We start from the raw sequence: 21,111 nt of genomic DNA, 5'->3' as shown, positions 1-21,111 counted from the left end.
GTCGCACGCTCTGCGTTCATCAATTTGTAGCGTGGCGCCATTTGGTGGAGAGTCACTCACCCGGATACCTCAGCCGTGCGGTCTGGCTTTGTGATGCCCGTCTAGCTTGGACGTGACTGAGCCGGTTGGTTGTCATTTGCCGTTGGATTCAAGACTGACGCATGCAAGAGTTCGAGGAAGGGACAAGGAGGTATAGCCACCCCAGGGCATACCGGTAACCGCCCACAAACAAGCAAAAAGATGCAAAAAGAAGGAGTAATGGCCAGTATTGATCCTGTGTTGGCTGGTTATTGTGCTGGAAGCGACAAGAACTAGTAATTCTGGGGGCTGTAATGACGTTCTTTTTTATTTTTTTTGTCTGTTGGGGGGAGGCGGAGAGTCTCAGACGTAAAAACGAATTTGGCTGTGTCCTAAATCTGAGCGAACGAATCAGGTTTGCTGAAAATAACGGTAATCTTGACAGGGGCGCTTTTTTTTTTGTTCGCTGCGCGATGAACACCGCTAAGAAATTACGAGGGAAGTCGATCTAAAAGAAGGCACGTAACTGCCTAGTTATAAAACAACTTCCACTTCCGGACATGCTGTTCGCTTCATTTCGAATATTGTTGAATTTGGAGCGGCTCGCTCTATGGGACACTGCTAATGAAGCCCTCGTATCGAGCGCGCATGCTATGTATGTTTCTACCAACTAGCCCGCACATGAACTCTTGTAAGCTATATGTGTGTCAGGCCAGTGAACTTTTTCACAAACCTTTCCTGTCCTTTCCTTCCTTTGCAGCTATGCGCCTCCCCAACTCGATTTCAGACTCTATTTTTAAAAATGTAATATTTTTCTAGCACTCAATTTTTTGTTACGGGCAAGCTATGCATATATATATGCACAAGGCACAGCCGATTCGACCTCCCTGGTCTCTTGGCCGCTTTTTATGCGTACAAAGCATTTATCTGATAAATGCAGGAAACATAATCGTGGTATTTATTTATTTACTTATTTACATTGTGTTAAATAATTTTTGTTTGCAGTACATATACTATTTATAGGAAAGAAATTCAGTAAGACGCCACATCTCACGACTGCAGCAGCAGCTTAGCGTGACACGAGCGATGACGTCGTATCAGAGATCGATAAAATTGAAGGGCACGCCGTGCGCGCTGGACACAAAAGGTTGTAAAGGACATCTCAAGCAGCGGCGGTTGCTGTGGGGTTACTTTCGACGTCACCAGCGTCCCGGTCTTGTATCTCTTACGACGAACACAATACAGAGGAAACGCACATAAGGCACTTTAGTGACGGTCGTCACTTAGGGGCTCACTGCCGCGCGTTCACTTTGCCTTCTCAAAGGGAAAGAAAGTTACAGCCGGGTCATTTGCCACAGCGGTTCATGGCATTGCTGCAACATTCGGCAGAAATCTCCTGGACCCTCGCGGGCATCGCAGAAACCGCCGGAGTTTCCCTTCGCGGTCAACTCCGAGGTAAACATGCGCCGGCGGTGACATCGAGGTACACTGCCATTGCCCTCTACTCCGACCTCTGTGTGCGTGCGCGTGCGTGTGTTTATGTATTCGCCTCTGCGTGTTTCGTCGTCATTCACCCGCACGTCGGTAGTAGCCTACTATAATAGGCTAGTGCGCAGGCTCAGGCGTGCAGTTTTCAGTAGCACTGCTACTCTGTCATTACTGCGAATGTTCCTGCTAAGAGCATGCCCCCAAGAAAAGTAGCAAAAAAAAAAAAGACCGAGTGCATAATTGCTGCCTGCAACCTACCGCACAGGCTTTTCGACGCAGCGCCAAGATGTTCGTCGGCTTATACCGTAGCGGAGTTCAGGGAGCGGCAGTCGGCTGCGGCTAGCTGCGCTTTAATGGTCTTCTTCATGCGCGGATTACAAGCCTCCACGGGAGCCGAAAGGCACCGTGCATTGGACTCGGTCAGCGGTTACGTACACGGATTTATCCCCTGCGCCTACACGGTCCAATGGAGAGAGAGAGAGAGAGAGAGAGAGAGAGAGAGAGAGAGAGAGAGAGAGAGAGAGAGAGAGAGAGAGAGAGAGAGAGAGAGAGAGAGAGAGAGAGAGAGAGAGAGAGAGAGAGAGAGAGAGAGAGAGAGAGAAGATTATTTTCTTAGGAACAATGTCAAGTCACTACAATTGCCGCTTGTTCGGATCCGATGCACTCATGAGCGCTGTTACTTCATTGTCACCCACCTTCATTGCTCGGACCCGCCGCGGTGGCTCAGAGGCTACAGGCGTTCGGCTGCTGAACCAAGTGTCACGGGATCGAATCCCAGCTGCGACGGCCAAATTTCGATGGAGACGAAATGGAAAGATGTGCAACGTCAGTGCACGTTAAAGGACCCCACAAGAAACGAAATTAACCCGTAGCTCTACATTGCGTCCTCTCTCCTAGCCCAGGTACGGATTTGGGGCGTTAATATCAACACAGATATTGCGATGGCGTTCAGTGCCGGTAAATTTGAATGGAAATGGCTAGAATAACATAGGAGTTGCCATAGCGCTCTCTTGGCTACACAAGGTGAAGCCCGCGCAGTGAAACGAGCCAATGAGAGAATCGCATTTTCGTATGTGAGAATAAAAAATTTAGACGTGAAATTTAGGCTTTGCATTTTAGGTGTAGGAGGAGAACTGAATTTTTCTTAACTGTGTACTCTTGCTTGCCTGTGCGCCTTTTTATAACATATTCTTTTGCTACAGCCGCCGCGGTGGCTGAGTGGTTATGGCACTCGGCTGCTGGCCAGAAAGGCGCAGGTTCGATTCCGGCCGCGGCGGTCAAATTTCGATGGAGGCGAAATTCTAGAGTCCCGTGTACTGTGCGATGTCAGTGCGCGTTAAAGAACCCCAGGTGGTCGAAATTTCCGGAGTCCTTCACTACGACGTCTCTCATAGCCTGAGTCACTTTTTGACGTTAAACCCTCATAAACCAAACCAAACCATCTTTTGCTACATGACACCTTTTTATGCTGGCTTTGTGCATTATTAAATCAGATTCAAGGATACCACGAATTGACCTGGAAGTAGCTTGCTGAGGGACTTACACAGACACGCGCGCATGCGCACAACTGTTACGAAGTGTACAGCAGCAGCGCTTTCCACGTAATTTCGCGTTCCCGCAAGCTCCCAGCTGCGGTAGGATTTTTTGCCTAGCGAAACTGTGGGAAAATCGTGCCAGGTGATGACATACTCAACAACGCCCCGATAACAGTATGGCGAGAGTGAAGGAAAAGAAGAAAGGAAGAAGAAAACGACCCGGTGAAACGAGCCTGGGACTGGGCTTCTGTCTTTAACTTTGTCACTTTCTCTCGTTTCCTTTCTCCGCGGGTGGAACTGAGGGCTGCCCGTGAGCGGTAGCTGACTTTTTGCTGCACGGTCCAATGGCGGTTGGGGACCGAGGGGAGGGTGAATTGTAGAGGAGGGAGCATGCAATGACTGCTACGTGGTTCGCTTCACTAGGAGCGAACCCAAGCACGCACGCACGCACGCACGCACGCACGCACGCACGCACGCACGCACACCAGCACAAATGGCAACTGGGGCGAATGGCAACTGCTCTTCGACACTCCAGCTACCAAGACGTTCCCGATGTCATCGCGCAGATCATGACGCCGCGTCCGGATCCTCCCCCTCTCTCTTTCTGTTAGTGTCCCTGATGTGTTTTTATTCTTTTCATATCTCAGAAAAAAGAAATATAAAGCATACATACTGGAGAATGACGCTTCCGAGAAGGGACTCAGGCTGAGTTATGTCAAAAAAAAAAAATGCGAACGATCACCGCGGTTTTCATAAATAAAGCAAAAATACAAAGAAAAGACGTTTGTTTTCGGGGTCTGTTGCGAAACCGCCGGAGACCTCTGGCTTTTAAAACCCTGCCGAGAGTCTGGTTCTTTATTTTTCTTGCAATGCTATTCACGATGGTTGTGGTGGTGCGCGTCTATACTAAACATGCATCTGCAAAGCAGCGCTTGCTAACGGCCGCGTGATTAATCTGCCAGCGTGTCCAGCAGGGCCATGCTTGGTCGAGCCTTGGTTTCGAGCCTTGCGTGGCGCAGTCGTCACAGCGAGCGAAAGCAATTCACGCTGTTTATTACGGGACACTTGGCGTGTGTCTTCGGTCTGAATGTGATGCAACCAGATGAACTTTTGAAGTGCGCCACAAAGTTTGGCTCATACGGAATGTCTCAGCTTGTTGCCGTTTTATAAATCTGTCGTAGTACGAAGGAATCTACTACCCGCTTTATTGCGTTTAGCAGCGAAATGCGCCTTAGTGCTGCTAGCCAGCTTCTTTTAATCTTTACAATTTATGTCGATCTTTGTTTTAACGAATAAAACAAAACAAAAAACAAAATAAATAAATAAATAACTAAGCAAAGGTGACAGAGCCACCTCCGTGGTTCTATCCAGAGCACCGATGTTTCCGTTGGAGTGCTGCAATGAAAAGCAGCCTTATATCAATTTTTTTCCCAGAATTCGTACCGGGACAGCGGCTTATTTGTGCGTCAACCTTGGAAGGGGCGCTTGCTGGGGTGCGTTCCCGTTCGAACCATGCATTTCTTGAACCTTTTCCTTGAAAAAACGGGGTCTAGCATGGTTTTCCTATGTAAAATTTTTCGCTTGAAGTGGGCGCACGCCCCCTCCTCCTTCCCTTCCCCTTTATAAATTCGCGCCGGGATGCATGAGAATCAGCGCTGGTCCACTTTATGTCTCTGTACATGATTTTTTTTTACATTTTTCCTTCGGGATGTTTTTCTTAGGCCTGACGCCATCAATTTTTTTCGCCCCAACGAGGGCCCCTCGCGTGCGGTGCATGCTGCCAAAGTTGCACACTCGCATTCCCTGTCACGTGCTTCGCCTTCCTTTGTATACAAGTGCTTTATCTCTTTTTTTTTTAATTTACAATTTCCAATTCAGCGGAACAAGCCCACGGTTTTGCCCAGTCCCCTCTTGCGGGCCTCCGTTTCGCATGAGGGGATTTCTCATCCGTTACAAAACACGGCCGGAATAACGCGAGGTATGACCGGGAGAACGTCCGGGGGGGGGGGGGGGGGGGCGGCAGCTACTAGGAGGAAGATGGGGAGGGGCAAAAAAGAGGAAAGAGGGAGAGGGAAACAGGAAGCAAGTGAAACGCAACGGTGGCGGTTCGCTTCAGCTCGGCGCATTCGAATGTCAAGTGATGGATTGCACGCTTGCGAGCACGCCGCTTCGGAGCGTGTTTCCCGCGCGGCGAACGCCAGCATGTTTACTTTGCTACTCGCGAGGTGTCACTGCGTGAAGAACGGCGCTGTGCGCATTCTTCTTGGAGCGATGCAACGGGCGAGGGGTTTCGGCAACAAGAACCAAATGCGAAACAGACACATAGCAAGAAACGGGATTCACCGGTAGCATATGTCTCAAGTTCCCGACGAAAACGCCATTACTTACACGAGTGCCTGAAACCACGCGAGCTTACAGTTGAGTATACGCGGTCTTGAATAGTTTGTGAAACAAGCTGCTTTGTATGTTCCTGCATCCCTAAGACGAAGGCAGAATTCGTGGCGCCCAGTTCCAGACAGAAGGAACGTTCCGCTTAAATTAATGACCTGAGAGTTGCTTCGCACAGATCACTGCTGATTGCTAAATTAGGATCTGGATGCGGATATGCATTACACTTCCATCTCGACATTTAACGCATCCGCGCGTCCGGACCCACAACGACGTCATGGTCACGTGCCTTCTTGAGCCTTCAGCGTCCTTCCACACACTAACAATAAGAAAATCAGAACGATCCGGAAAAAATATTTGCCTCGTAGCGGGATTCGAACCCATGTCACTACGAGACGCAATCGGGACCGCGCTCACCTGACACCGTAAAGTTCCAGGGCATCGCGCAAAGCCGCGCATGTTTCTTAATTGGTGTTTAGTCCGAGCGTAAGAGAAATCGTAGGCCTTAATTATTCTGCCGTGGAAAAAAGTTAATGATTGTCGGACGAGGCAGGACATCGTGTCGTCTGCATGGGAAACCATTTAGCAACCACTTCCACTACTCTCGGACGGAGGATTCATACTGATGCCGTCTGACGAGAATATGCCAAGTGCTCGAGTATGAAATTTTGGCGTTGCACCATAACTGGTACAACATCCCTATATACGACGACGGGCAGACACCACGGAAAAGAATGCCAATCCGTCTCGTCCGCAGTATTAATGCAGCTATGCATTGTAGGATTTTAGACTTCTCGCGCTAGCGTTCGCATGTGTCCGGGCCCAATAACATAGGTGACGTCACCGCTTGATAAGCAGATGTAGAATCACCTTTAAGCGGGTGTCCGCGTTTCAGTAGGGTGGTCACGGTACCACCTGATGAGCAGGTGTGCAGCGACCTTTGAGTGATGTGATGAACTGTCAGCGTAGAATGAAACGCGAGCAAGACAGTTAAAATGAGAGTAGCAAGACAAGACGATCTTACTCTAGACCGACCGATTGTTAGTACATTTGATCGCCAATTTGATGGCGTGAATAACACTGCGCGCAAGTATTTTGTGTATTTTTTCTCCAACAGCACTATTTCTGAGCTGTGCTCTTGTTTTGGCGTATACACCTTTGCGGTCGTGCTCTGGGTCGACGCTGGTGGTACGTATAAACGCGTACTAAACCTCTAATAATTTTCTACGCGTGGCATACATAACACGATAAGCCTCCATCACTACGAAGTTTCTGTGGAAGCCTTCCTCTGTATCCGTATGGATGCGCTTGGATGGATGCCAGATGAGTAATTATTCCCTTATTCCGTTTCGCAAAGGCCGGCAAAAGCTCCCACAGCACTACTGGGAATGCTGTCTCTTGGTTTCAACAAAGAATGTGAAATGAAAGTAGTGGTTTATACTCGAACGCTTCATTACAGAAGTCACAAATGTGACGACTGTGAAATGAGGTGGGCTGGAAACAAGTGCATCAAGTTTTCAAGCTGACTTCGATATTAATAATTTCCAGGACGTCGAAAAATGTAAGGTCAAGACCTGCGCACCAAGAAAAGAACAGAACGAGTATAGCGCTTGAATTTAACGCTCGAGACTTTTTATTCTGTTTTTCTTTGTCAGCACGCTTCGCTTTTCAACGGTCTTCTCGAGGCCAAGACGACACAACGCAGTTTATATGCGCATTGAAAGGCAACAAACTGGCGCATATCTTTTCGACAGGGACCGAAACATCTTGCAGAATACATTAAACAATGCACACCCTATTGAAGTATGAATTATACGGCGATCAGGACCCGACCGCCATCGGTTATGGATGCAACGTATACTACATTGCGGTTCGAAAGAAAAAAAAGTTATACTGAAACAAAGCGTCGTGACAGTGTGAGACCAAAAAAGGCCTTTCGCTTTACGAAACACATTCCTCGCCCAGAGTCCCTCGCATCCTCTGTGTCGGCTATGCATCCGCCTACACACTCTTTTGCTTTTCAGTTTAACCCTGAGCCACTGTTGCCATAGTATGCGCTTTGCAGTCGTGTATAACTGGCTGGTTGAGAGAAAGTCAAGGCGCGGAATACTTTCGCTGAGGAAGAAGGAAAGCAGAAATATGTTAGAGAGCGGAAAAGGCGAACTATGTCAAGGCTCGGTGTTCGGAGCCAGCGTAAGCGGAATAGCCTCGCATTTTAAGCAGAGCTGCGGTGCTCGACCGAACAAAACTGTGCCTTGAGACAAACGCCCACGCAGGACGCCTCCGTTACTCTCTGTGCGGCATGTGTCGCTATTGCTGTGCATTATAGCTGAATGTTCTTCCTTTGGTTCCTGTATACTGACAGCCGGAAGTGGCTGTTTACCCGGATTTCCTGGATAACGAACTAGGCACTATCTGGCTTTATCTTGCACCGTACGCTACATTCTACTGCCGATTTTTTTTTCGCTTGCTAGCGCTTTTTTTTACACATCTTTGAGAGTTGCGGCGAGCCTGTAATTGCGTTAACCAAATGGCGGCCAATTTATTGGGGCTGTGCTCTTTCTGATTGTTTGCCAAGACGCCAGCAGATGTAGGTTCGGTGCTGTGTAATAAGCTCGGCAGCATTGACGTTGAAATCTCATCATGTTAATGAATTAGATGCATAATATATCATGCTTGCGATAGGCATAGCTCTTCATGCCGGTCCTTTCTTCTAGCACTGCTTTATGTGGCTTGTGTTATAAATAGCTGCTCTGTGCAGCGCATGCAGAAAGCGATCGATCAGAATTCGCTAATTAACGCATATGCCTCTCTGTTCCTCCCGATGGTGCCTGCATAGCTTGAAGGCGCTGGACTATATTACAGGCATTCTAGCCTCCGTTTTACGCAGTGCTGAGGAAGGAAATATTAATCACCTTTCAAGCTTCTCGCTGAAGAACAAAAATAAAAAGAAACGGAGACTTTATCAACAGTAATTGAAGGTCAATGAAAGCGAGATAGGCTCGGGCACACGCCGGGTGTTTTTATTTCCACAGCTCCCCTCAAAGAGCGTAGAGTTAATTATTCTGTAAAGCCCTTTATTCGGCGCGTCTGCGGGATAGGCTACTACTCTGCCGCACGCAATCTTTGTTTGCTTACTTGGCGGTACTCATTTTTAGCTCATCTGTTCCTTCTCTCACCCCTTTATATCCCATCTTCCCTTTCCCCCAGTGCAGGGTAGCAAACCAGTACCTTCTCCTGGGTAACCGCCCCGCCTTTCCTTGTACAACCCCTCTCTTACTCTCACCTCAGGACCTTAATGCTTTGTTTCGATATTCTAAAACGTGGTCTTCATTGAGTAATCAAATCCCACAAGTGTAAAACCAACTCTAAAGAAAAAAAGTCTTCTTTACATCTATATAATTATCAGCAAATTGAGTCTGTTTTCTGCGCTTCCTTCCTCTTTTACTGTCAAAACCGGCGGTGAACGAGGCGTCCCAGCAGTTTATTTTGCATACATCAAGACGCGATCGTGGGCTTCGATTTCATCCTTTTAACTTATTTTTTTCACTTTTCTGTAAATTTTCTCGGAGTGCAGATTCTTGTTTGCCTGGAAGCAGAGAGGAAAAAAAAATCGCGAAAAATCTTCCACGTTGGTGGCTCACCGGTAGGGAACATTCTCGCCTCGCATATATCACGCGGAATTATTCAGACGGTATCAGAGGAATTCCCGTCGCAGTTGAACCTCCGCAAAGTGGCACTTGCATATGTGCCAGCCAGTTCTTGCACCGCTGCGGTTCGCCCCCTGATCCTGCGAACTTACTCCGCGAGATGTTGTTACGGCTAAGTTGCATGTCTGATGACTCGCTTCCGGCCACCTCGTTCGCTTCTTCTCCCATACCCCGCCAACGTGTTCCTCTCGGCGGAAGAGTGGGACGCGGCAAACAGCGTGAAAGACGAAGATAGAGAAATGGACAAAAAGAAAGAAAGAAAGAAAGAAAGAAAGAAAGAAAGAAAGAAAGAAAGAAAGAAAGAAAGAAAGACGAAGCAAGGAGAGGTGGTTGAAGGAAGAAAAAGACTAAAGAAGAAAGATGAAAAGAAGAAGAAACAAAGAGAAAAGTCAGTCAAAACGACGGTAAAAGGAAGCAGTGCCCGTCATTCCCGACGGGGCCCTGGCGAGCTCGTACCCAAACTCTCGGACGCGTTCGTCTCCGACGTGGGTGTTCGTTCCATCCATGAATATTTTACGACCTCTCGGACGCGTCTCTCCCCGTAATGGTACGTTGCTGCCGCGCGGGACGCGTGTGTCGTACGCGCTGCGCTCATCTATAAGGAGGGCGTGGTCGAGTCCGGGCCGCTGCGAAGACAGCACACGCGCGCGCTCCGCCGGCGTCCTCGCATCGATATGCTGGTGGCGTTATTAATTTGATAGGCTTTGGCAGACGTGGCCGGCGGTGTTGCGAGACTTTTTCAAGGTTGTAGGGCAGTAACCGATTCGTTATTTCTTTTTCATTTCATTTATTTTACTTTCAAGGCTTTCGCATTAGAGAGTCTTAAAGAATTTTAAGCTCGTGTTTGTAAGGTTGTTGGTGAATATCGTTCGTCATAGTGTATTCTTCTTTTTTTGTTAATAAAGTTAACGAATAGAATAAATTGCGCAAAGAAAAAATTTGACTTTCATTTGTACGTTGCTCAGCCAGAACATTTTATTGCGGTTTCCCCAGAGAAATACTGTCTTGTTTTATTGTGCTGACGTTACTTTGTAACGATTTTCTGGACTGTTTGAAGCATTGATTAGCAAATTGCAAATCAGTAACCCGGTATGCAAGTAAAGTAAAAAAGATGAAGTTAATTGCATTGTTTCACACTTTTTTCTAGAGTCAGATGCCGTTGACGTAATGACGGTTTCAGCATGGCAATTTGCCGCCACTGTGTTGCTAGTCTTCGACATTTTGTTGACGAAAGTCGTACACACGTTACGCTCCAATCAGAGCTTCGAACCTGAATTTTTCTCTTCATGTCTGTTTGGAAAGATCGGTCGCAAAAAAGTCGATCAATTCTCTTATCGAATGGCGGCGTAACGCGTGCGCTATTCTGACGACGAATTTTCGCATGAAGGAAGCTCGCCGAATATCCTGCCTGCTCGGGCCGCTGCCCTCGCTGCAAGGAGATTAAAGAGTGCAATTATTCATTAACAAACAAGGAGCCTTGACAAATTAGGCGAAGAGGGGGGCATTTTCTGGCCCTTTCTCTGCATTCTCCACCTCTTCGTGCAGCTTTTGCAGAAAAGAAAAGAAGACTGTTCTCTTTATTAGTTCAAAGAATAAAAATCCATGTCCCCTCCAACATCTCTAAACTGCGAATCTAGCGTGGTAACGCCAGGCTTAGCTTGTAGATCGCTAGAAGGAGACTGATCTGACTACCACAGTACTGGTCCCTATTCGGGCTCACTTTGAATGCGGGCAACCCAGCCAAATGATGCAGGAACCGTCACGGTCGGTCTGAGACGTTGCTGAAAAATTAAGCACCACTCTGGTAATGCTTGATGCATAAAGCAGCTCGTCGGTCATTAGAGCAATATGAGCTGCTGTTGTGAAGTGTGGAAACGTTCCGTCTTCCGTGTTTTTTTATACTCTATATTTTTTCTATATACGACATTCTTTGTGGCGATGCTAATTTCAGCCTATGTTCTTTTCCGATGCACAGCTCAAGACCAGGAACTGGAAGTGGCACAGGACCGGAAAGTGGAATTTTTGACAAAAGAGCAGACCTTCTTCCTCAACCTTGGCGACTCGGTATCGCTCCCCTGCAGGATTGTGCAGTCAGGTGGGTTGGCACGCTTTACAGGAACAAGTCGGTGAAGTCAAATTGATCTAATCTTAACAGATCGTAGCTTTTAACAGAAGCTTCCTGCCTGTCGTCGAGAAGTTGGGAAGAGGGGGGAAAATACATTTGCCAGCTTGATTTTCAGGCAGCAAAGGGACATATCCATGTTGTTGTTGTTGTTGATGGTGTGTGTGACCGGGATACTGGTGTCACGTCGAATGTGTGGGGGACTGTGAGTGTGATAATTTATACCCTGATTGTGAGCGATAATTAAGAGGTAGATAAGAGCTTTTGTTCAGCAGAAAAGGACACAACTTTGTTTCTATATTAGATGCAGTGACCACATAACGGACATAATATGACGGCGGTTAAATCAAAGGTCAGTATGCTAAAAAATCGATTCAGCTCTATTTTATCGTTAGGATGACGTAACGCAGGAGAAAGAGTGCGTGATAATGATGCACAGTTTGATCGCACTACTCTCAAACACAGCTATACAAATGTGAACAGAGTGATGAGAGTTCGATTGCGTGCTTCGGCAAACTTTGTAGCTTGTAACTCCCCATCTATAATAACCTGCAGACGGGAATGTGTCCGCTTAACTACAATGTACCAGTTCTATCAGAAAGTCCCAAATAAACATGCACAGACCATTAGCAAAGCCACTGTGGCGTCCAAGTGCTCGACATAGCAAGAAGGGCGGTGCTGGGCATTCACAACCGCACAGTATTGGACCATTCACCTTGCCTGTCAGTTGCTCGTACATATCTATAAGAGTGTCTAAGAATGTTCCACCCGTCAAACACCCACGGGACCGCAAACTTCTCACACGTGTGATACGTGACTAATTATTTCTTGAGAAATGGGCAGTCGCTCGCGACACACGGCGATTCAGAAATGACCAATAAGTTCTGTACACAGCCGAACTTTGAAACTGAACTCTGGTGCAGATGTCCGCTCTGTATAAAACTGCGAATAAGAGTTTGAGTGTCACTGTAAATGTTGTTTATCGCCTTTTATTGAACAACTTGTGTCCAGAATGTTTTTTCTTAACTTTTCAGGTAGTGCACAACAACTGCAGTAAAAGCTCTCTTAGGAGTCAAGAGTGCAGTGACCAAGTTGTTCTAAACGACCTACTTTGTTTCAACAAATCAGTTTTATAAATTTACTTCACTAGAGTGTTTTTACATGCGTCTTGATTCTAAATTTGCTCGGAGCCTAGCCCAGCGCTGTTAATTTCTACAAACGTTACGCATAACGCTCCTGTGTTTTACTTCCACACTTACGTATATCTCAAGCGATAAAATTTTCCACATTTTCAAGTTCAACCAGAGCTAAACTCTAACGAGCTGTTTCAAATCTTCGATTTAGGAAGTCTAAAAAAACATACTGCACTGTTCCCGCAAAGCTGGTTGTCAACGTCGAAGGACAAAAGCTTGTTAAATGGCGCTACCTCTTTTAGCTTGGAATGTCTAACCCTGGTTGCACCGAACATTATATTATTGCTAGGAAATTGTTGTGTAAGCTGCAGCAACGTTACATGTTACATTAGAACGTTATGCTAATGTTTAGAATCAAGAAATAATATAACATATTGCGTGATCAACATGAATTTAACGCTCGAACTAAACATTATTCTAATGCTGCGTTTGAAATATTATTTCAATGTTAAAATCACAACTATAAAGAACATTAAATATTCTAATGTTTCTGTAATGTTTTCTTAACTATAACACAAAATTAAAAATTCTAATGTTATTATCATGTTAAGTTAATCATAAAGTAACACTGCCAATACTTTGAGCCATTGTGCCTCATAACTTTCCTCGTTATACGTGCAGCAATTATCTTTTCAACTAGCAGTCTTTTATAGTTAAATATCTGAGATGGTGCCTGCAATAGAATGCATGTGCATCCCAAAAATTTCAACCCTTTCATCCACTATCCCTCAATCACTATCACTATCCCTTTCTCCACAATCCCTTATGGCACCATTCGTGGCTGCCTTTATAGCCATGCTATCCGTTAGAAGGTGAGTGTGAATTGTATGTATTAGTCCTGGTGTATCCCAGTGCCTGCCCTGGTTGTCCGATGATCCTTGCAAAGTGTTGAAGTTGTGGCGGATCACATTTGATGGGTCTGGTCTTGCGGGGTTATTTACCATTTTAGCCAAAGTTGCCCACATGCTGTATAATGTTTAATTAAGGGTACGAAAACGTTATCATAAACCTTATTTCTACCCTTTCACAAAAGTAGATAAGAGCAATGTCCTAATATTTGACCAACACAAAACAGTCACACTGTTGTACTTTTCGACGCTACCAGGATCATTTACGATGTACCAGTAGATAAAGTGCTGGCAGCGCCGTCGTCTTGTCGTCGTTTAGTAAATGTTCCCGCGCTTTCATCTCGATCGACATTCCTGACCGCTATGATCTTTGCAATCTTTAATGTGGCGTTATTCATTGGTGCACCTACGCAGGCGACGATGAGTTTATCAAGGTGTGGATCAAGAACAAAGACATCCTGTTCGCCGGGAGCTTCCGCGTGGACTCGGACCCGCGGCTCAGCCTGGGGCACGAGGGTGAGCTCAAGATCAACGGCCTCGTGGCGTCGGACGACGCAGTCTACACCTGCAAGGTCAACAGCCAGATCGAGCCAAACTCCATCCAGCACAAGATCGTCCTCCCAGGTATCGGCGGGAGTGGAAGCTCCAGCGAGTAAAGCGAGCATGTCGGCGCACGGCCGAAGTTCCCGTGAGCAGAGAAACAGTGGCATGGTGACACGTGTCCTGTTTGTAGCGTCACCTGTCACAGTAGCTTCCTTAAAACCTTAAATTTCTAAGTTATACTCGACAGTTCACGCGATGAAGAAAGTGACAGTGGAGAGGTGGAGACGACAACTGATGCCATGACATGAGCGGAATGAAAGATTTCATCCGTTGCAAGAATTTCTTTAGACAGTTTGTAGACTGCCCATATAATTTTGTCTATAAAATCTATTACATACTGTCTATATACAAATCCTAGAGAACAGCCTATAGGCAATACAAATCCTATAGACACTTTATAGAGTCTCTCTCTCTCTCTCTCCCTCTCTCGCTCTCTCTACACACACACACACACACACACACACACACACACACACACACACACACACACACACACACACACACACACACACACACACACACACACACACACACACACATATATATATATATATATATATATATATATATATATATATATTTCTCAAAGAACTTAAACGCATCTCGAGCTAGTTGGTTGTTCATAACAAAGGAAAACAGCGCAAACTTCACAAGAACACAGAAAGACTATGAATAGATAAAAAGAAGTACCTATATGAGGTAACAGAGTCTATAACAAGTCTACAGAGTGTCTGTAGGCGATTTCTATAACGAATTTATCCTATTCTGAGAGCTTTCAGGTGTTGAAAAACAGCTTTACAGAGGCCCACACTAAAAAAAAAGCAAATGTGGTGTTTTGAAGATAGCAGAGTATAAGAAGGTACCTGCCGTTGGCGCACCGGCTTGGATGACCAGCAATTGTTAATTTACTCCGGTTGAGATAGCGCTCTTAAATGTCTTATTTACGGATGCCTCGAGTGCTCTTTTTTATGACATAACCACACAGCTTGAAGAGTGTTTTTAAAGCAATTTAGCCCCGCTTATTCACCTTACCAAACCCGACTCTGGTCACTCAAGAGCAGTACGTGTCTGTTAAGACGCGTTATATTGCTGCCCGTGTTTCGTTTCCTAGAAGTTTTCTCATAGGCGAAATTGTACTGATTTGTCATTTTACTAGTCACATAAAACAAGTCAAGCAAAGCAGACAAAATAGCTTTATAAATACTTATTTTTCAAGAGCTGACGCGCGTTTTCTCGACCTACAGCATAAAGTTGTAGCGGCGCTCCTCAAAGGCAGCCGCCGCAGTTACAGTTGAAAGTCTAATCACGCTACTGCTACCGCGGCATTCGCATTTAGGACATGAGATACACGGGTCTCCATCACAGCTTGCGGAAAGCCTCAAGAGCAACACGGTGTAAAGTTTCTGCTCCCCGTATTCGCTCAGGGCGCGTTTCCTAACGCGTTCCTTCGTGTCCGCGGTGTCACGCAGGACCCCCCAAGGTGACGACGATTCCGGAAAGCGGCGAGGCGACAGTAATGAAAGGCGAGCCGCTGTATATCGGATGCGTGGCGAGCGGCAAGCCTGACTCCACTATCACGTGGCGACACATGGTAAGCGACACACCCTCTCCCCTTCTTTTTTTTACCTCTTTATTTCTATCGCCACAGCTTCCGTGACTGCCTAGCTCTCCCTGTGCAAGCCGTCGTAAGGCAACCACGTCTTACGCTAAGGCGAAAGACGGCGCGCGACACTCTACCGCGTGCAGAGCGTATATCCCTGTGTTACGAATATGAATGAGCCAGCGTCTTGCGTAGCCAGTTTGTTTCTTTATGTCGTTGTCCGCTGCTGTTGCTGTTTGTAGCTTTGTTTCTTTTTTTTTTCGTTTTTGCTTGATCGGTGTACCCGCCTTGCCAATTGTGCGTACTGTAGCGAGCAAAAGCCCGGTCCTGCCCCGGTATGTGGTCGGCTACTGTGGTCGGCTAGTCCGGCCAGCTTGGCTGTTCTGTTTCCTGCACAGTTTCGGAGCACTGCCTGCAACATCTTCTCTTTTCCCTGTTTTTTTTTTCTTTTCGCGAGAGAGCTTCCGCAGAAAAAAATAGGAATAACTGCAATATCGGTGCAGTCTAAGTATACGTGGAAGAGTTCATGCTTTGAATTGGTAAGCGGAGCCTATTTGGTGCACAGAACGATGTTTCCAGTAGGAAGTGTTTGTTGAAACGATAAAATGAAGTTGTCAGACTTTTCAGGTAACCATCAGCGTAACGACTCGAAGTTCCCGTCGCTACAACGGCTTTTATTCCAGCTTTTATTATTTATTATTGTGCTAAACATAAAATATAAAACTTCATTTTTTTTACAACACTGCCTGATACGTGAGTTTTCCCGATTGCAGCCCTTCTCTTTAATGTGATGACAACGGCCAAAAGACGCAATCGATAAAATAATCGGACGCATCCATATTTTAAACACATATATTGCGCTTTTCATCAATCTCGATGCGAAACACGCGACTCGCTAAGTCGATCGTCTATTGCTTGATTGTCTAAAGGTGAACAGAATGAATGACTCGAGCCGCAAGAGTGCCTCTCAGCTACTTTTCCTCCCTGCTCCACGTGAAGCTTGAACTCACGCTACGTCTTTGTGTTGTTCTGCCTTCTTGGTGTTTTATGTTTTGTTCATTTCGTGCCGCCTTTCTTCTCTGGCTGGGCGAAGCTTTGCCCACTGTTTGTTTATGTCGCACCGTTCAGTTACTTTGTGCCCCTGTGTCCTCAGATATATATAAAAAAATTTTTCCTCGACACAAAAATATCGGCCAGAATTAGAAACACTTAGCTGTGAACTTATCTCCTGCCTACTGATTTATGACACACAGAGAGTCCCATTATTCACAACACCTCACGGGCTCGCAGAACCACACTACGTCACTGCATTGCATACGTCGCATTCAGGACCACACACCAGGGAAGGCGCTCTAATGGTTACGTGTCTTTGAGATCGATAAGTGTGCATGTGTGCGTTTCTGTGTTGAACTCGGCTCCGCTTACAATCCTTCCAGTGCAATACAATTAAGAGATGTCAGCGTAAACAAACTAGGCGGGAGGGACGTTAGGTACACATCAGTGGAACCTTTTCGTCCGTCCAGTCCTGTTCAATGTGTGGATGTTGTTTCCGAATGTTTACAGGATCATATCAGCACCTCAAATGTGGCACGGTCGTCGAGGTCCGTAAGTGGCCTTTGCCTCTAAGAGCGGAAAGCAACGAACGTAGTACGAGTGTGCAAGCAGAATTCTTGCTACCCGCTATAGAATCTTGCTGCCTGTTGTGGCCGGCCTTTCTCACATCCTCCTGCTGCCCCCCGAAGCTCCCTGGCAGATTTATTATTTCTCTCTCCTTCTTGTATGGAATCGATACAGCCTGCGCGCCACCATGCGTCCCAGGCGTCGTGGTGTGTGTCTGCCGTGTGTGTGTGTGCCTTCGTTCACTCACAAGAAACTGTGTGCCGTGTCTCTCGCAGTGGCATGACGAGACGTGGGTTGTTGTTCATTGAACGCGAGTTGCCGCCATGGGCGGAACCCGCTCTGCGCTTTCCTTGCCCGGAGACCCAGGCTTCGTAGTGCACGTGCCCTTGAATGTAGAGCGCTGTTTTTCCGCCGCCGTAATGCACTTTTTCTTTTCTTTTTTTTTTTGCGCGCGCAAAGTCTCGTTTCATTTCTTGCTCTTTGTTTGGTATTTTGCGTTTCACATTTTATATGCCCACATTGTTTTCTTCGTATTTTTCTCGTGCGTTATTTTTTTCCTGAGGCGCAGTAACAATATAATCTATTGTTATTGCTTAGCGTACTGTAGACATACTGCTCTTCAGCAGTATCTGCCAGACTTCCTGTCCCATGCAAAGGCTTAACTGTTGAGGTTTTTTTGTGGCCCGAAGTTTTGTGCCTCGGGTGAAGCTGAAGAACATGTATATCTGAACGCTGAACGTCGCACTCAGCTTTCAATGTAAGAAATACATTGAGCAAAAACCTCTTAAGAAGCCCCTCGTGTCGGTTCACATCTTTCAGTCGAAACGAGTAACTAAGGTATACGCAGTTAATTTGAACTGTGCTTGATGCGCGTTCAAGCTAAAAAAAAAAGGACACGTTTAGCGTTCTTCTCACATGTTGCCGACGTACCCAATAAGATGCAGCACCTATACAGCGATATTCTTGTGGTGAACACAACTGCAGCTTGTCATCGTTGAACGCTGTGGCTTGCGTTTTGAATATCGCGCTTTATGCGGCCTTTGTGTTGCAGCGTTTGCGAGCACATGGTCTGCTGCGCTTCTTCTAGTTTTCTTGCAGCATGACGAACATGATAACGTTGTTTTTTTCTTCGACATGGTGCCTGACCGAAGAGAAGCCACAAGCGTTAAACAATTCATTTTGTTTTCCTTTTTGCATTGGGTCTCATGTGAGCTGTTGTGACATGCGCAGTAAAGGATGTTGGTCTGGGCTATTACGGCTGGCTTAGAAGGCTTTGCCCGCTTGGCAGTATGTTTTTGCTTCGATGCCTCTTAGATTGCTAGGCTGCAATATGCGATCGTTATGTGTTAGCATTTAGCTAGTAAAATATAGCTAAATAAAGGTGAAAAAAATGTTTGCCACGTACACTACCGCGGTGGCTAAAGTATCTTCACAAGCTCGTTCCAATGGTAGGCCTAGCAGAGCCTTGTTTGCCCTTCGCAAATGAGCCGATTGTGTACATCATTGATCAAAGGCCTAACATGTTGCACACGGTGCCATAGGGCTTCAAGAAGCGTGTGCTGCCAATAAACACAAAACTAATATGACAGCCATAATTAATACAACGCTCAGGATGCGTATATGTGTCATTACTTAACAAAGACAGAACAAAAGACCTTAAGACACAAAGACAGGGGCGGAACGCTAAAGTTGGGAGTGGCGCCAATGTACAGTTTCGCCTTCTTTTCTGTATTCCTCAAGTAAACGCGCATACGATAGCCATAAACCAACAAGCCGGCCAAAAAGTGTTACGAAAATGTGTTGCGTCTAATTCTTCGTAATTCAGATCGCGCTGATAATGAGGCGAAAAAAAATTGGCGGTGGTTTAGCTTTGGTTAAACCTGGAGTGACGCGATAGCTACACCTGGCCGAGTAAAACTTGGTCACGTGATCGACCACGTGAGGCACCACGTGATCAGCCACGGCGCAGCGCCCCCGGCAGGTGCTCCGCAGCACGTGAAAAACCACGTGACAGCGTGGCGGCGCAGCCACAGGGTGGCGGTGCCGCCACGCTGAAGGCTCTAAATGCTACCGTAATGTAGCTCTCGCTAAAAAACCGCAGTCACTTATCCTTTTATTTCTCATACCACTCACCATTACTTAAGTGGGCCATTTGACCAAGCATTTCACCCACAGAGAAGCCGAACTTCAGGTCAAGGGTCTCCAAGTTACTTATATTTTCCACAAAAATGGCGAGGCCTCTCTCAAAATAAAAAGAAATACCAGTCTGACAGGTTAAAGATAGTCGAAAGTGGTCTTGTCAGGAGTACTAGTTACATTGTCCGCTAGCAGAAACCCAACGTGTGGTTCTCTATCAAGGCAAAAGCTTCGCTAAAGCTTTTCTTCTACAGCTGGAATGTTTTGCCGAGATGTGCAGCGTTTTTTGCATGGGTGTGCTTTTCTCCGTTTTGATTTCTTGAACCCCACTGACTTGTATAACATTCGAGTAAGGCTTGGATCTACTCAGCGTGAAAGCCGTTTGGTACAGGGAGTGTTCCTTGCAGTGTTCATACTAATACCGAACGTTATGCTTGAGTTTTATTTACTGCCCATGGGTTTCTTACCCTGTAGTACGTAATCTATTCACTTACAAAAGAAAGAAAAAAATAAGTGATAGACAGTTGCGTAAGCGTATGGAAGATGCCTTGTCTTCAACATCATCCGTTTGCCTTTTTCCCATCTCGCGTTCAGAACGAATCTTCCATTGATGTGAACAAGCTGGTCCAAGACAACCGCATCGACATCGAAGCTGCCGACTCGAAGCACTCGGGAACTTACGAGTGCACCGCCTCAAACGGCTACGGCAAACCCGTCGTGGCCTACATCACCGTGAAAGTTCTCGGTAAGAGGAGCTCCCCAATGTCCGAAAGCGAACAGCTTTTCTTTGGCCTCGCCGTTGAGGACATGAAGTGGTATCACCCAGCCCATAGTGCCGAAAACTAAGCCCGGATACACGGTGAACTACTGCCGACGAGTAATCTGTAGAGCGAATAGCTACAGCCGAGAAAGCTGGGAGGCTGCACAGGAGTGTTAACGAACATAGGCAAATATTTTTTTATCAAGAACGCTAGTACAGGAACGATCGCGACACGAAAGAAACAGTTAGTCGCGCCCCGATATCAAGTTCGTTCTTAATCTGTACCGAATCTCAGAAACACATTGTTGGGATCATTCATCCATCGGAAGGATGCTTAGAGTAAAACGATAGCAAGATTCTCACTCACAGTCAGCGTATAAGGGCTGGTTGCATTTTAAAAGGCGCTTCCGTCCATACCACTCTCACCCGTACGTCTTTATCGGCCAGAAGTATAGGACGAGAGATGAGCACTGCCACAAAAAGTCACAGCAACTTATCGTGCGGAAATACGATTGCATAACATGCTCAGTAAAGAAGTCAGCCAGGCTCGAGTTGAAAAGGCATAAGTTGGTCAGTGATTAGAGGAGCGAACTAATGAGTGGATGAATAAGTAGACAGACAATTTTACAAGCGAATGATTTGCTGAAAGGTCAATGGATCCGATAAAGGACAACGAACAGAGATTTCGTTTTCTAGCTTGTTCAAAAAATAAAAGAAGAGAAACTTTGGACAGCAAATAACAGCTATTTTACTAAACCACTTAATTCACCCGTAGCATACATTATGCAAAGACGTATTAAAATCATATTATAGGTCGATTATAAGCAGCTAAAAATTCGTTTGTCGGAAACGACAAAATGAAACTTTAGGTGAGCCTTTTCAATTTGTTCGCCATCCCAGACAAACATATGGCTATGTACGAAAAATTTGCCCACTTAAGTTTAAGTTACTCTCGACCGGACAGAGAAATCTGTCAAAGTGTTTAGTTTTCAGACTATCCTGAAGAAGTATGCCGACAAGCATTTAAAAAAGTTCAACGACTCGTAATGTCACAGCGCTGCACAAACAACTGAGCGCCCTCCAGAAACAC

At 46.1% G+C, this 21,111-nt stretch overlaps 1 protein-coding gene across 4 annotated transcripts in view; it reads left to right on the top strand.

The window, feature by feature from the left end:
* Positions 1 to 21,111, top strand: part of LOC144136553 (limbic system-associated membrane protein-like) — a 187,558-nt gene that overhangs the window by 151,386 nt on the left and 15,061 nt on the right. For 2 of the 4 annotated variants that reach the window (XM_077668953.1, XM_077668951.1), the window contains exons 2-6: positions 11,115 to 11,234; positions 13,717 to 13,926; positions 15,375 to 15,496; positions 17,069 to 17,110; positions 19,856 to 20,006. In XM_077668953.1, coding sequence (XP_077525079.1) covers positions 11,115 to 11,234; positions 13,717 to 13,926; positions 15,375 to 15,496; positions 17,069 to 17,110; positions 19,856 to 20,006 — 645 coding nt within the window. The remainder of the gene's footprint in view (positions 1 to 11,114; positions 11,235 to 13,716; positions 13,927 to 15,374; positions 15,497 to 17,068; positions 17,111 to 19,855; positions 20,007 to 21,111) is intronic. The other 2 variants (XM_077668954.1, XM_077668952.1) reach the window with 1 other exon arrangement.

Source organism: Amblyomma americanum, chromosome 6 (assembly GCF_052857255.1).
Source record: "Amblyomma americanum isolate KBUSLIRL-KWMA chromosome 6, ASM5285725v1, whole genome shotgun sequence".
Taxonomy (NCBI): domain Eukaryota; kingdom Metazoa; phylum Arthropoda; class Arachnida; order Ixodida; family Ixodidae; genus Amblyomma; species Amblyomma americanum.
Note: the sequence above shows the minus strand (reverse complement) of the source record. Positions and strands in the feature narration are given on the sequence as shown.